The sequence below is a fragment of the Vanacampus margaritifer genome, chromosome 3, assembly GCF_051991255.1.
Source record: "Vanacampus margaritifer isolate UIUO_Vmar chromosome 3, RoL_Vmar_1.0, whole genome shotgun sequence".
NCBI lineage: Eukaryota > Metazoa > Chordata > Actinopteri > Syngnathiformes > Syngnathidae > Vanacampus > Vanacampus margaritifer.
The window spans coordinates 23,954,279-23,971,042 of record NC_135434.1 but is presented as its reverse complement, the minus strand read 5'-3'; the positions used below and the strand labels follow the sequence as shown (position 1 = coordinate 23,971,042).

Genomic DNA, 16,764 nt, shown 5'->3' with positions numbered 1-16,764 from the left:
AACAAGGTGTTTGCTCATTGTGTCAGAAAACTAATGAATATTAGAAAACCCTTGTGCAATCATGTTCACACAGGCTATTCCATGCAAGAAATTGGCAAGAAACACAGAATTGCCTGGGTGACCCCAAACTTTTGAACGGTAGTGTTATTTCCTGAGACAGTTCTCTCCTTTGCTTCCTCGTTCTTGTCCATGTTTTTTTTTTATTGTCATACGCATTTATGTTAACAAATAGCACAGTGACTGCTTGTTGTAATTTAAAAAGGCCGACTGACTGATTTCAAGTTTGAAGACACCTGTGAAGCTAATTAGAGGACACACTTTGGTTGAATATGTCCCAATGGTGATTTTTCAATATTTTCTTTTGGTACAATCATTTCAGTCCAGGCCTGTTTCATATACTGTATATATTAAAACAATAAAATAAAATAAAATGAACAACAAATTAAAAGCAATGTTATTTTTCATTTGTTAATTTTTAGTAAATGTTAATTTAGTTGTATTTATTATTACTTTTTTCAGATTCAAATTATTTATGTGACCACCTTTGGTTTTTGTTTCATAAACAGAGGGGTAGCAAAAAATATATGTGTGTACAAAACAACTACAGTAATTTACCACTGTTGCAACTAAACTGCCATACATGGAATGACAGAAACAAAGGATTAACTATTTCATTGGAAATCCTACGTCAGACGCAGAGGCTTGGACGCATGCGCGAGATGCTGTGACTATCGCGAGACCTACAGCGAGAACGGGAAACCTCAACATGGCGGTGCCATGCTGCTAAGATAGAATTAGCTCTATTATACTAAACTAATCCAAATTTAACCATCATATATCTTGCCTTTCTTTTTTTCCCCCTCTCTTTTTCATCCGACAGATTTGGAATACCACTCAACGTGGAGGACCTCGAACGCTTCATCGACGCATATTTTTACAGCTGCGCGATGGAGAATCCTTCCGTCGAGAAACTGTCGAGAAAACCTTCGAAAAAGAGGAAAAATGATTCAGCGACGGACACGGAGAACCTAGCCACTACGGAGGTTTCGGTCAGTATGCTGGAGTCCATAAATAAAAAATTTGAGGTCCTCTCCCTAATCAGCGAGGACGTCAAAGAATTGAAAGTAAGTATGGAATTCTTCAGCCAAAAAGTAAGTGAGCTCCAACGAGACAATGCCGAGTTACACTCTACACTCGTGACCGTTTCAGCCGAGTTAGAAACCGTTAAAAAGGAAAATAAAACGCTAAAAGAAACTGTTCTGGATATTCAATCCCGTAGCATGCGGGATAATTTAATATTCTCAGGAATATCCGAGAATACCTCTGACAATCCAGAGGTTGAGATAAAAAAATTTATGACGACGTCGTTAAAAATTCCTCAGGAGTCGGTAAATAACATCTCTTTTCACCGGGTACATCGGCTTGGAGCCCCTAGGGGCAACAGACCCCGTCCTATTATCGCCAAGTTTGAGCATTTTAAACAGAAAGAATTTGTTAAAAGTAAAGGACGGGAGCTTAAAGGGACCTCATTTGGAATGAACGACCAATTCCCGAGAGAGATTAATGAGCGGCGAAAGGTACTGTTTCCTATAATGAAACAAAATAGGCAGGAGGGTAAACGGACTGCGATGGTCGTCGATAAACTATACATCGATGGCCAACTATTCCGGCACCCCAACTCCACTCCCTGGCTGTTCTAAATGGCATTGGTGGAACTAAACTTTGTTTGATCATTAGATGTATACATATACTGTATATGTGGTTTTAAAACCTTAAATATGAATACTCATTATGTTTAGGCGATATTATAAATATATTATTAAATACATAACTATATCTAAAGTATATTTAAACAAAAATCTCACTTAGGTTACCAGTTATTGGTGTATTTTTATGTTTAATTCCCCGTTAACTTCCTTTACTTTTACCTCCCTACCTGTTTTTTCACTGTTATATTTACTTACTCGTCACCTCATATTTTACACAAATTACATAAACCACCTAACCACTTTGATTCTATCCTATAACATGCCAATATTGACAAATGGCCTATGCAGATATATACACAGGACTGAGTCTATATTGTTTGTATGCATAAATTAGTTCTGGTTTCCTGGAATGTTTGTGGCGCTCGCTCAGAAGCAAAAAGAATAAAAACTTTAGATCATCTCTTAAAATTAAAAGCAGATATTTGCCTCCTACAAGAAACCCACCTACAAAAATCTGAAGAAAAATTACTTATTGATAAGAGTTTTAGCCAAGCGTACTCTGCCCCTTATAATAGTAGACAAAGAGGAGTCTGTATACTCATACATAAGAATTTACTCTTTACTTTAAATAATACAATAACAGACCCAGAGGGCCGATACATTATTATTCAGGTGACTATATTTAATAAAATATATACACTTGGTAATTTATATGCCCCTAATAATGATGATCCGGCCTTTTTCCATGATTTTTTCTCTCAGCTGTTTGATTTAGCAGCGAACTCTACTATTATTATTGGAGGAGACTTTAACACAGTCTTAAATCCATTAATTGACCGTTCTAATAATACAACATGTAGACGATTACAATCTACTAAAGTAATAGGGGAATATATGGATGACTTTGGCCTCGTCGACAGCTGGAGACTTAAAAACCCAAATAAGAAGGAATTTACCTTCTTTTCCGCTGTGCACCGGTCTTTTTCAAGAATTGATTATTTTCTTACAAATAACTCTATTGCTGATAAAACTGTTACAAAAATACATCCTATTATTATTAGCGACCATGCACCAGTCTCCCTTTCCCTACAAGTTGATTATACCTTTAAACCACCACCGACATGGCGGTTTAACATCTCACTGCTAAACGACGCAGAGTTTGACAAAATTATAAGAAAAGAATGGGCAGACTTTTTGGAAATAAATGACTCTCCAGACCTATCGCCATCTCTTCTCTGGGAAACTGGGAAAGCAGTAATTAGAGGTAAAATTATATCATATTCATCTTATAAAAAGAAACAGGATCAAAAATCAGAAAAAGACTTGGAAGATAAAATGAAACAACTGACGGATGAGTACGCAATAAACCCAAATAACCAAATATGGACTGACTTACAAAATACAAAAATACAGTTAGACGATATGCTAACTAAAAAGACAGAATTTATAATACAACAATTGAGATATAACAACTCTGAATATAAAAACAAATCAGGTAAATTTCTTGCAAACCAACTTCAACGCAATCGGGAAAAGTCTCTTATAACGGCGATTAAAGGGACAACTGGTGAATGCACACAATCACCAGAAGAAATTAATCACATTTTTTATAACTATTATCGTAACCTATACTTAGAAACTAACAAGCCTAACCCTGAGCATATTGAGGCTTTCCTCAGTAGCATAAACATACCTGAGTTAACTACTGAATATAAAGACATGTTAGATGCGGCACTTACTATAAACGAGTTGTACAGTGCTCTAGATAGTATGCCTAATGGCAAAGCACCTGGCCCGGATGGTTATCCGGCTATATTTTTTAAGCACTTCTGGTTAATGCTTGCTCCACTATTCTTAAGAGTAGTAACAGAAATTAAAACTAAGGGTTACATACGCCCACACATGAATACAGCAGCAATTAAACTTTTATTAAAGCCAGAAAAAGACCCCACCCTTCCATCAAGTTACCGTCCGATTTCACTAATTAATACTGATATTAAAATTATCACTAAGGCTTTCACATCTAGACTAAAAACAGTAATCTCGACAATTATTCATAGCGACCAAACAGGCTTTATTAAAGATCGTCACTCTACTAATAATATTAGGAGACTCTTTAACCTTATTAGCATGTCACAGCGGCATGATAAAAAGGCAGTTATTATATCATTGGATGCAGAAAAAGCTTTCGACAAAGTTAACTGGTCCTTCCTCTTTGCTGTTTTAAATAAATTTGGCTTTGGGAAATCATTTATCCACTGGGTATCAGTATTATGTGATTCTCCCAAAGCTACAGTTACTACTAATGGGATTATATCTCAGAGCTTTACTTTACAGAGAGGCACAAGACAGGGATGCCCACTATCCCCTTTATTATTTGCAATATTTATTGAGCCACTTGCATTAGCCATACGCCAGGAAAGAAGGATTCAAGGAATTCACTCTGGGGTAACAGAACATAAAATTAATCTATATGCCGATGACATCTTACTTTATTTAGAAAAGCCGGCTACTTCGCTAGGGGAAGTATTTAATTTAATAACTAAATTCTCACAGTTATCAGATTATTCTATTAACTGGACAAAATCAACACTTCTACCTATTACAGAAAATTCATGGAACCCTGCAAGCCAGGACCCACACTACTCATTTCCTATAGGTAATTTAAAATACTTAGGCATAAAAATCTCACCTAAATTAACTGATTTAATTCATTTAAACTTTTCTCCACTTCTGGATAACATTTATAGTGACTTGGAGCGCTGGAATAATCTTCCTATTTCTCTAAATGGTTCCAGTTGTTGGACTCAGCCGTAACAAAATTTTACTGGAATAAAAAAAAAGCAAAGATTAGTCTATCTACTCTTCAGAAAAGCAAATCCAAAGGTGGTCTAGAGGCACCAAATTTTATGTACTACTATATAGCTAACCAGCTACAATATATCGTTCTATGGGCACAACCCAACAGAGACACTAACTGTTGGTTGGAACTAGAACAGAAGGATTGTAATAACCTCAGACTTCGAGATTTACTCTTTATTACAACATCAATTAAGCGCCATAATTGTTTTAAAAACCCAATGATTTCCGCCACCGTGACTGCCTGGTGGAAGGCACTAGAATTGACAAAAGCCCAAGTGGAGCCCTGTGGACTTTCTCCCCTATGGCATAACCCCGACTTTCAACTTAACAACCAACCGTTTCATTTAGCTGTGTGGGAGCAGAAAGGAATTACACATCTCCACCATCTCTTCTCAGATAATATGTTTATATCATATACATCCTTGCTCCAAAAATACAATATAGAAAACGGAAATTTTTTACATTATCTACCAGTTAAAAATATGATAAAGAAAAAAATTCCAACACTTCGGGGTACGCTCCAACCGCCTGTTTTAGCTAAAGATATTAACAAGCTTTCTCCGACAACAACAAAAAAACTTTCAAAAATATATAAGTTACTTTCATATACTGATAAAATGTCTTTACCCATCTCGAAATGGGAGACAGACTTGTCTATAGCACCGGAACCTGACTTTTGGATTCAAGTTTGTGAAAACGCATTTAAAATGACAAAACACACAAATTTACAACTTATCCAATATAAAATTATTCACAGAACATACATTACTCAATATATGATGAAGAAAATGGGACTCTCAGACTCCGACATTTGTCTCCAATGCTTACAAAACACTACAGACACTTATGTTCATGCTTTATGGTTATGTACTCCGGTTATGTATTTCTGGACTAAAGTCTTAGAAAAACTTTCCGCTATTTTGGACTGTAGGATACCTTTATCTCCAAACTTGTGTTTGCTAGGTGACCTAACAACAACTGACTTACCACATAAACAATTTCAATCTACACTTGTAGCCCTTACTATCGCTAAAAAAACAATTCTTGTTAACTGGAAAAATAAACAAACTCTGAATATCGACCAATGGTCTAACCTCCTCATAAATCACATTTTAATGGAAAAAATATCTGCCTCAAATAAAAACCAAATATCAAAATTTATAGAAACATGGTCTACGTATATAGAATATTTTAACCTAATTCCGGTTACTTAATTCTGTCTGTTAGCGAGAGCCACTACATCGTGATAACTTACATTGATGTTTCTGCATCTGGCAATTTATTATTATATTATATTATTAGTATGGGATTTTTTTTTAATGGGCTTTAGGTGAACTGATGAATACACACACGCTCGCATGCACGCACACACACACACACACACACACACACACACACACACACACACACGCACATACACATACTCACCCACATACAAAAAAAAGGGTATATATATATATATATATGTGTGTATATGTGTATATATATATGTATATGTATTTAAAAAAAAAAAAACATTTATTACATTTTTTTAATTGATTTGTTGGATTTTTTTAAAAAAAAAAAAAAAGGAGAGCAATGATGATGTCAAATCGAATGAACAATACTGAGCTCTCCTGTAAAAAAAAACAAAAAAAACAAAAAACAAAAAGGAAATCCCACGTCATTTATGGTCCAGCTGGTACACACCCGTTTGCCCTTATAGTCGCATCGGATACATATTCTATTTATAACCAACCACATACAAAAGCAGCCTGGGTTGAATTTGGGAAAAAAATTAAATTTAAATCAGAAATTAAATATTCCCTTTGACATGTAAAAATCAAATACAGTATATGACATATTGGGTAAAAAGGAATTCAAAGACACATTTGGAGAAGTGAAGAAAATAATCCATCTGAGGAATTCTTTTGATTTATTTATTTTTTTAGGTTTTTACAGTATGTACAGTATTACTACCAGGTGTTGGCAATTAAGCTTGGCTCTGGGCCAAATTTATTAATTTTTTCATAATTCAATCACAGCTGAAATTTTATTTTCATCAGACAAACCCTGCTTCTCTTAAAAAAAATCTTATTATTATCAGTGGGGATATAACGATAGCTAAAACTCAAGGCTCAGTTTTATCACAGTATTGATGTTATAGTATGATAATGATTTTTAGGAAAAGCTAACGATATTGCAGTAAGCTTCACAGTATTCTAAGAAGGTTCACGGTACACGGCTCTGTGTGTTCTTGCACAGTTTTTGTCAAAAATATATATTTTTAAAAATATATATAAAAATTGTTCTACTGTAAAATAGTGTAATTCCGACCAGCCAAGCTGCTAAATGTTGGACATTCAAACTTGGTGTGGGCCAGTATTATGCAAATTAGACTGTTATGCGTGGGCAGGCCTTCCAAAGACTACAATATTTGAATAAAAGCAATGTTCAATGTTCCTAAATTTCTCCATTAACATGTGACAGCACAGTATTAGCGCAAAGGGAGTGGGAGTGCATTTCATATAGCTGAAAGACGTGCACTTACATTCCTGCTTGAAGGTGAAGTACTCTGTGAGGTGCCGGCACTCATGGTTCCCTCGCAGGAGGAAGAGTGTTGTGGGGTGGTTGATCTTGAGTGACCAGAGGTAGAGAACACACTGCAAGAACAGACAAAGTGACAGGGAAAAAAAAGGATATTTACAAAGATGGAGAAGTTACTGACTTGTGAAGCACAACGGGTACATGCACAGCCTTTTAACTCACTGTATAAAAGGCAGAAGGAAGCAAATCAAGGGCACATTTGCAGGAGCAGAAAAATATGCTTCTAAACTGTTCATTTGTGACAACTCCCCACGTACATCTGAAGCAATTTATGAACAAAGGCAATAGATGGATAATGTCTTACAAATTATGGTGCTAAATCAAGGATAGAAAATTCCTTTAAAAAAAAACCATTTGGCTGATACACAGGTTTTTATTTTAAACTATGTTTTTTTTTAAATTAGATTGACGCCTTCTTAAATTAATTGCCTAAATCATTTTTTTCAGATTTTTCAGGAAACACAAAAAATTGAACCATTTGCATGATGAGGAGATGATTTAGGCTTTTTTGTGCATGTGCAAAAAAATGACGTAGGGTGATAGTATATTTTTTCTAGAGCAAATTAGTGTCAATTGTGAACAAAAGAAAAATTAAATTGTAAAATAAATAAAGAAAATGGATTATTCACTCGCTCTGACAGGCTTTCTTGCAAAGGTATAATACAACTTCAAGGAGCACTTTATGTTACCTAGGCAACCACATCCCTGTGTTCATCTTCATGTACATCATTCACTCATTTTGAAGAGAGCTATGTTGCCTTTTATAAAAAAGAAACATGTTCAATCCTAATAGAGAGTGCAAATGTAGCTATATAGATTATGGTGCAAAATAATATATGACAGTAAATGTAATACATGCAACGTCTAATATTTCATCTTCTAGATTACTAACAAAAGAAAAAAATGAGCAAATGCACATTTTAACTACTTACTAAATTTAAGTTTAACAATATATTGATCATTTAAAGAATTCAAAAATAATCTGCAACAACTGGTTTCAATATTTAGCCTCTATCTTACACCTGGAAAAATGTGGCGGCACAGTGCCATTGTTAGTTTGTGTTCTTCCCCAGCGCCTCGATTTAAATAACAAATTTACTTCAGCCCACATGTGCTCGTGGGTGTGTTGCTTTGAATGCAAGATTTGGTCAAGCACATTGTTGGTACTTTCCTGACTTGATGCTGCCTTCAGCGCTTGCAACAGTTAACTAAAAAAAATATCTCAAAACAGTGGTGTATCTTTGAGAACAGCAACGTGAAGCAATCATTCATTCTGTTTGTTCCAAACTCAAGGACGAGCTGTAGCACATAAATTAACTAAAAAACTTGGCAGCAAAGATCTGGCCACAACTTGATTCAATTTGTGTGATTGCATCATGAACAGAGATCAAACAGGAAGAACATTTTCATTTTAAATAATTATGACCAAAATTATGATAAAAATTGGTATTTATAACAATATTGAACTAAACATTAATGCTTGCTTTTGGCTTTAGGTTTCACCGGTGAAAACTGTATTCGCTGTCAAGTGGCATGACTCAAGTGGTAGAGTGGTTGTCTTCCAACCCAGACGTAGTGGGTTCGATCCCCAGCCTTTGTGACCATGTTGAAATATGCTTGAGTATGATACTGAACCCACCAGTTGCTCCTGTTGCTACATCATCATTGGGTGAATGACGAGTCAGTGTTAAAGCGCTGTGAGTGCTGTGAGGTACAAAAGCGCTTTTTCAGTTTACATGTCACCAAAGGTTGCGCACGCATCATTGACTCAAAACAACGGAAAAATTGGAGTGCCGCTGTGACATTTTTTTTTGTTTAAGCGCAGAGTTGTAATAGTTTTGAATAGTGTCTATAGAGTCTTTCCTAAAATATGCTATATTTGTTAAGGGGTGAACCGGTAAGGACTCTTCGAACACGTGTCGTTGCACCAAAAAATCAAAATCAAAAAATGTTCAGTCGTGTGGTAAAAAATAATTTAATTTCCATAAAGTCCAATCCTTTTCCATTGATGTCAAAAGCACAACACGATCCTTTGCATATACAAAAACAACCACGACAACGATCACGGTAAAAAAAAACAGTTTGCCTCCAAGGTTCACACACACCTGATGCTCATTACCTTGGGCTTGATTTAATTATTTCCTGGGGGCCCATGCGCCACCATGCGGTCAAACCCAGGAGTCACACGCGGAAAAGGAAAAACAAACACTGTAATATGGCTCCAACAGTGTCAAACAACATTAACATGCCTAAATGTTATGTGTACGGGTGTGCGAATTGGATTACAAAAGAGTTAAAATCTTTCTCAATTCCAAAAGTAAACAGACCATTTCAGAAACACCAAAGGAGCCTGTGGCAGCAATCTATAATGCATAGATTGGACCGAGGACATAATCAGGAATGTCCATGTTTGTGGTGTTCATTTATTCTGGTAAATTATCGTGGCCACTTGCTTAAACTAAACCTCTATGTCTTGAAATGTTGAGTAAGCATTTATCTATTTATCAGGCATTTTCATTGCCCTACGCAAGACACCGAAATCGTCTTAACACCAATTTGACGCGATTCTCAGTTCTTTCTTACATAATATAACAAGCAATAAAGCACACTAGCAAACTAGTTAGCTACATTACACACCCTGGCAAGCAAGTACAATTAGCTGTGAGGATGTAGTTCTCCTTTCTGCTGACGATGGCCCAAGCATCATACATTTCTGTTTTGTGTCCTTGTCTTTGACTTGGCAAAACATTTGTTCATAAAACAAAACTGAATCAAACTCATGATGTTGTATGGTCTCTACATGGCTGCTCATCACATGTTTGTAAGCATTCAAAGACTTGTAGCTTGCAGTTTTTTTTCTAGTGTAAACACTAGGAATCTATCTCTACTACATAAAGATGAATATCTGGCCTTTGGACATCGGGCCACTTTGTAACATCTTCCTCCCACTCTGTAATCCCATAAGGATAGGAAAGATTCTCCCACTCTGTAATCTCATAAGGATCGGAAAGTTTCCATCTCACAATGTTTGTTTTTAAAGTAATTTTAGCGATCAATTAAAGTTGGCTTGTGTACATGTAATCGAATCCCGCCGGGCGTTGTGCTTCAACAATGCGCATGCATCCTGATCACATCATCTCTGTCGAGGGGAGAAAAGCAAACTATTTTGCAGCTGAGAGAAGAGGGAAAATTGGGCATAGCCAATACAACAATTTGGAATGTCCTGAAAAAGAAAGAAACTGCTGATTGTACTGAACAATAGACATCAAACAGGTAGGTCAAGCATAACAACAGCAGTTGATGACAGAAACATTGCGAGAGCTTTGAAAAAGCACACATAGACAACAGACAGTGACATCGCCGCCAACCTACACAGGACAGGGGTGAAGGTGTCACAATCCCTTGTTCAAAGAAGACTTTGAGAGAAGAAATATACAGACCAAACCACAAGATACAAACCACTCATCAGAAAAATGAATCGGAGGGCCACATTGGGTTTTGCAAAGAAGTACAGAGATAAGCCTCAAAGGTATTGAAAGTTTTATGGATTTATGAGACCAATATTAACTTCTACCAACGTGATGGAAAGGCCAAAGTTGGGACAGCTCATCTGTGAAGCATGGTGGACGTAATGTCATGGCTTGGGCTTGCATGGCAGCTTCTGGAACGGGCTCACTAGTCTTTATTAAGGATGTAACTCATGAATGAATTATGAAGTCTCTAAAATCATTTTATCTGGTAATTTATAGAAAAAGGCATCCAACTAATTGGCTTCATCATGCAACAAGACAATGACTCAAAATGCACTACCACACACAACAAAGGACTTCATCAGCGAGGGGAAGTGGAAGGTCCGAGGCTGGCCAAGTCAATCACCGGACCTTAACAGAAAATGTGTTTTACCTCCTCAAGAGGAGACTGAAGTGAGAACCCCCCAGAAACAAACAAGAACTGAAAGAGACTGTAGTAATGGACAGAATGCAACAGTCTGGTGAAGTCAATGGGTCACAGGCTTGATACAGTTATTGCAAGTAAGGGTTTTGCTACTGAATGTTTAATGTTATTTAATTTGCACACACACCTGAGAGCGGAAAGAGGTGAAACAAGAACTATGAAGTAGAATTGGGATTGGCCCTAAATGGATAGAGATCCGTACGTTGACATCACGCATCCCAAAATGGGCGTTAGCGCCGGCATTCTAGATGAAAAACGCATCCGCTACTTTGAGTTAACGCAAACGCCACACTTTTACAATGATAGACAACCGTTCTGGACTAGGTGCCACAATGAGAATGTGCAAAAGAAGGATCGAGCATTCTCCAGGTTATCAAAAGATGAACCAATGCGTAGCCAATGATTCATAGCAGCCATAAAAAGGGCAAAGAACAAGACAAAGGAATTGGAATCCTTCTCCTCGTGGTAGATATTGCTTTTGTAGCGATCATGTCATATCAGGTGAGTCAATTACTGAATCAGTTAGTCGTGTAGATGTAGCTCAATTGTATAGTTATTAAATGAAGGCGCTACGTCCTACGACACGCAAATTGTGTTTGTTTGTTTGTGCGGCTACCGTTTAATCGATATTACACAATTAAATTTAATAACTGACCAACAGCAGAAAGAAGACCTTTTACGACATAAATGGTAAATGGAATGGTAAAAGGTACTTCATTTATATAGCGCTTTTCCACCTTACAAGGTTCTCAAAGCGCTTTACATTCGACTACTCATTCACCTACTGATGACGCAGCATCAGGAACAACTGGGGGTTCAGTAACTTGCTCAAAGATACTTCGACGTGGTTACAATGGCAATGATTTTCGTGTCATTGTTGTCCTCTTTTGGCGTGGCTACGGCCTACAGTGGCCATTTGTGTTCTAAAACCAAGCCGGTGAGACAACCAAGTAACATCTCACTTTAGCCATATTTGAGAGACACTACAAATTGTAAAATCCTGCAGCCCCGATAGCGGGCAGAAAATATCGGACCATAGGCAGAAGGGATGTAACACAGAGTCCATCTGCCCTCCTTTTTACTTTAAATATTAACATACACTTTTAAAACAATCATACAAATGTAACTATCTGTATTTTATATGGAAACAAATGATTGAGGTGAACAGGAATTTTTTTTCAATGTTGTTCAATCGGAGGTGTTGTAATGTGATGGCACGTCATTTAAAGGCGCATAGAACCCAGATGCAATCTTGCAGGTGGATCATATCCTTTTTGTAGCCGATTTGTAGATTTGTAAACTAATAAATAAATTCTAAAGTAACACATTTCATGTACATTAACGATTACTTAGATTACTCTGTTAATGAAAATATAATGGAATTACCTAACGCCGTTAGTCTAAAAGGCGTTATTCCCAACACTGACAATTTTGGGCTTTGACTTGCGAGCCCAAACTTGAGATACAAGTGCTACATGCCGTTTGTCTCGTACAATTGGTAATATTCTTTGAAAAAAAGGCTTCAAGCTACTTATTGCCACTCTCAGCTAAAGGTTACTCTCAAACTAAACCTCACAGGCAATTTTATGGAGGCAACCTCATTGCCTCCATAATTATTGTGTACAATGGAAAACACCATAGCCACACAGGCTAACAATTAGCATCTAGTTATATGGCTGTGTAACTTGTTAACCTTTAAGCCAGTGTTTCCCAACCACTGTGCCGCGGCACACTAGTGTACCGTGAGATACTGTATGGTGTGCCGTAGGAAATTGTCCATTTCCACCTAATTGGTAACAACAAATTAATTATTTTCCGTTATATTATAGTGTATCGTCGAGTAACTCAAGAAAATCCCGCAAAATCGCATTTACACACAACTTTGTCCAAACACCGCAACTTTCCCGCAACAAATACATTTTTTAAATGCATGTTTCACTTCACCTTTGGATTATTTCGCCCGAAATGGCTCCGCGGGCGGTACACAAAAGCCCTTACATCCAAGCTGATTTCACCAAGAAGAAAGCTACACATCACATCCTGTTTTAGACACTAGCGAACATAAATATCTATGCTAGTGAATGTGTTGACATTGACAGCAGAGAAAATGCAAAGCGTTTAACACCTAAAAGCTGGGACACTCGTGGAGATAAACGGTTTGGAAAATGGATGGATGGAATCACGGCAAATGAAATGACCGTGCAAACTAATATTCTGACTTTCTGCACAAAAGTGGTGGTGAACTATAAGTTGTCCTTCGACAAGCGTTTCACGAGTGCTAAACATGTGAAAAGTGTTGAAAGAAATATGCAGTCTCTGCAAATCACACTTACTGGAGACGATGGAGTCAAGGTCTGTAAGGAGCATCGAACAAATTAAGGTGAGGAACGGTGAACAGTGATATAACATTTGTATTATACATAAATATAACAAACTTTTACTGTTATGCTGACGATACGCAATTATATTTGCCTCTACAAATAACAAATCCGCACAACTGCTGTGATTGTCGGTCCTGCCTGGTATCGGCATCTGTTTACGAATACCTCTTTAAACCTTGATAAATGTATTATTAGCCAAAGTGACTCAAATGCACATTAAAAATATTACTAGAACTGCTTTTTTTCACCTTCGTAATATTGCTAAAATTCGTCCTATTTTGTCTGATGGTGATGCAGAAATTATAATTCATGTGTTTGTTACGTCTCACCTCGACTACTGCAATGTATTACTTTCTGGTCTTCCCATGACCAGTCTTAAAAGTCTGTTAAGTACAAAATGCTGCAGCTAGACTTTTGACGCGGGTGAGAAAGTTTAATTATATTACCCCGATACTAGCCAACTTGCATTGACTTCCGGGTTTACTTGAGATGCAATTTTAAGGTTCTGTTACTTACATATAAATTATTACACGGCTTTGCGCCTTCCTATCTTGTCGTTTTAATAGTACCATATGTTCCGACACGAAACCTTCGTTCGCAACACGCTGGTCTTTTGGTGATTCCAAGAGCTAATTAGAAGTTCGCAGGTTCTAGAGCGTTTTCAATTCGGGCTTCAATGCTCTGGAATACCCTACCCTCAGAGGTCAGAGACACTACACTACCGCTGTAGAAACTTTTAAATTGCATTTTAAGACTCATTTCTATACTCTTGCATTTGCTGAATGATGTGTTCCTGGTGACTGCTGCTGTTTTCTTTCCCTCCCTTCTCCATGGCTTGGAGAGGGAGTTGGGTGTTAATGACCGATTTGGATGCTGCATTACGGGTTTTGAGCTGGTTGACCGGGATGCGATTCGGGGAGGACCATCACCTTGAAGCAGCCGCCATGGAGATAGCTGCTCCGACCAACCGGGCTGGATTTGGATGAGGACCCACTTCCCTGACGTTTTCTTGCTGTGCTTCAGTTTCTTCAATCATTGACATTTGTCAACTGCGGGCATGTGATGCCCTTTGGGACTCTTGTGTGATTAAGGGCTATATAAATAAACTTGACTTGACTTGTATGTGAATTTGTGAATGATGCATGTTTTGACTACAGTTGGGCAGTTTCCTGAAGTAAATCAATCGTTATACATGTCTATAAATGTGTAGAATTATAAACTGAAGATATTTCACCATACACTTTTAATTGAAATTGTACAAAAGTATGCTTTTTAAGCAATGATGTGCATAATGCACCTGTAAGACTATTTGCACTTTTGATTTTAAGAAATGATTTGCGCTTTTCCAAGTTATGTGAACTTGTTGTTCAATGATATACAATAGATTTAATATAAATGTAAAAAAAAAATGAAACGTTATAGCCATTTAAGTTAACATTTTCTATAGCTGGTGTGCCTCAAGATTTTTGGGATGAAAAAAGTGTGCTGTGGCTCAAAAAAGGTTGAGAAACACTGCTTTAAGCAATGGATATGTGAACACAAACGACAGCAGGTTTTAAATGCAGACAATACAACAATATTCGCAGGCATATATTGTAATCTTTATCCTATGATAAGCGTGCCATACTGATGAGCTGAGAGGAATAAAAACGTCTCATTGAACATTATATCAGTCCGTTTGTCTTATGCTGCCCCCAGGTCGCTAACGCATGCACACCAGAATGAGTAGTACAGTAGTACACTCTGGATATTTTGACGCCAGGAACAATTGTGTCTCAACCAAAACAAACATGCCACCAGAAAGACTCCAAACAACACCAATATATTCTATATTTTCATTATATTGTCCTTCTTTGACGAAATAATACTGCACACATTTTAATTTGCAATAGGTAATGATTTAATTTTTTTTAAATCCCAATTGAAGAATACAAATAATTATTGGATATTAACTGATAGGAGCACACAAATGCATCAATCACACAAATGCATATGGAGCGAAAAAAATAGTTCAGGGATATTTTGAGAGACTTCTATACATGCGTTGATATCCTTTTACTCATGAAAGTGGGTCATCTTTGCAGCGATAATGAATCCAAGCTTAGTCTAGTTGCCACCCTCAAGCCATGACTCTCACCAAGGCCACTGCAGACCACTTGGTACAGCTGGCCTGCAGCCCTCTATTCCAAACACGTGTCTTATTTTTAACCATTCCAATCAGCATGTATGAGCTGTGCCCTTTGGAATTGTCACTGGAATAGAAGTTCAGGCAGCAAAAAACATTCAGACAAGAAGCACATATTGAAGCCCTTTAATGAGGCACAGAAAATTAAGTATATTTAGGTAGTAAGATTAAAACAGCGACGAGGCTATGATGACATAATAGGTGATAATGACAAAACAACAAATACAAATAACTTACCTCAATGCTGAAGTATCCTCGATCTACGTAGTCTCCGAGGAAGAGATACCTTGTATTACTCGGTGAACCCCCTACTTCAAATAACTTCATGAGGTCAAAGAACTGACCATGGACATCGCCACATACTGGTAAAAGAAAAAACATAAAACTGCAGTTAGTTAGATTGTGTGGTAAACAGATACTTAAAACAATGTTGTCGTTTTAAATAAAACCTGCAATAGGAAATGATTAGAAATGCGCTATAATTAAGGTAGAAAATGTAATTTGAATTATTGAAAATGTGTAACTTTTGTAATTATGTTGTGTTTCTCGATGCTAAATGTCAACATAAAGGGAGCTCTTGTATGTTTTAATTAGAACAAAATAATATTTAATTTGTTTATTCTTGTATTATTTTAATGATTGTCTTGTACATTTCATGTACAGCTGCAGTTGTTCTTAAAGTGCTCTCGAAATTGAGGTGATTTGAGTAGAGTAGGCAGCAGAGCAGAACTTTCTAACATATTCTTATGTTGTGTCCGGAAAGTATTCAAAATGTCTCACTTTTTACAGTTTGTTAAATTAAAACCTTATCCCAAAAAATATTCAATTTTCCACCCCAGACTCACACACAACACCCGAAAGAGATATTTTTGCAAATGATTTAAAAAATACATAAACAAATAAATAAATAAAATAAGAAATCATGCGTGTGTAACAGTAACATTTCACAAAGATATTAAAACAATGGCTTCAGGACAACTGAGTGGCCCAGCCAGAGCCCAGACATAAATCCAAGTGATTATCTATAGAAAGACCTGAATGGCTGTGCAGTGCACCCACATCGCCATCCAAAGAGCAATGGGCAAAA

The 16,764-nt window shown here is 36.9% G+C and overlaps 1 protein-coding gene across 3 annotated transcripts in view; it reads right to left on the bottom strand.

The window, feature by feature from the left end:
- ppp3cca (protein phosphatase 3, catalytic subunit, gamma isozyme, a) overlaps positions 1-16,764 on the bottom strand; it is a 52,313-nt gene that overhangs the window by 19,429 nt on the left and 16,120 nt on the right. For all 3 annotated transcript variants that reach the window (XM_077561275.1, XM_077561277.1, XM_077561276.1), the window contains exons 3-4: positions 15,915-16,039; positions 7,102-7,213 (exon numbers count right to left, since the gene is read on the bottom strand). In XM_077561275.1, the coding sequence (XP_077417401.1) occupies positions 7,102-7,213; positions 15,915-16,039 (237 nt within the window). The remainder of the gene's footprint in view (positions 1-7,101; positions 7,214-15,914; positions 16,040-16,764) is intronic.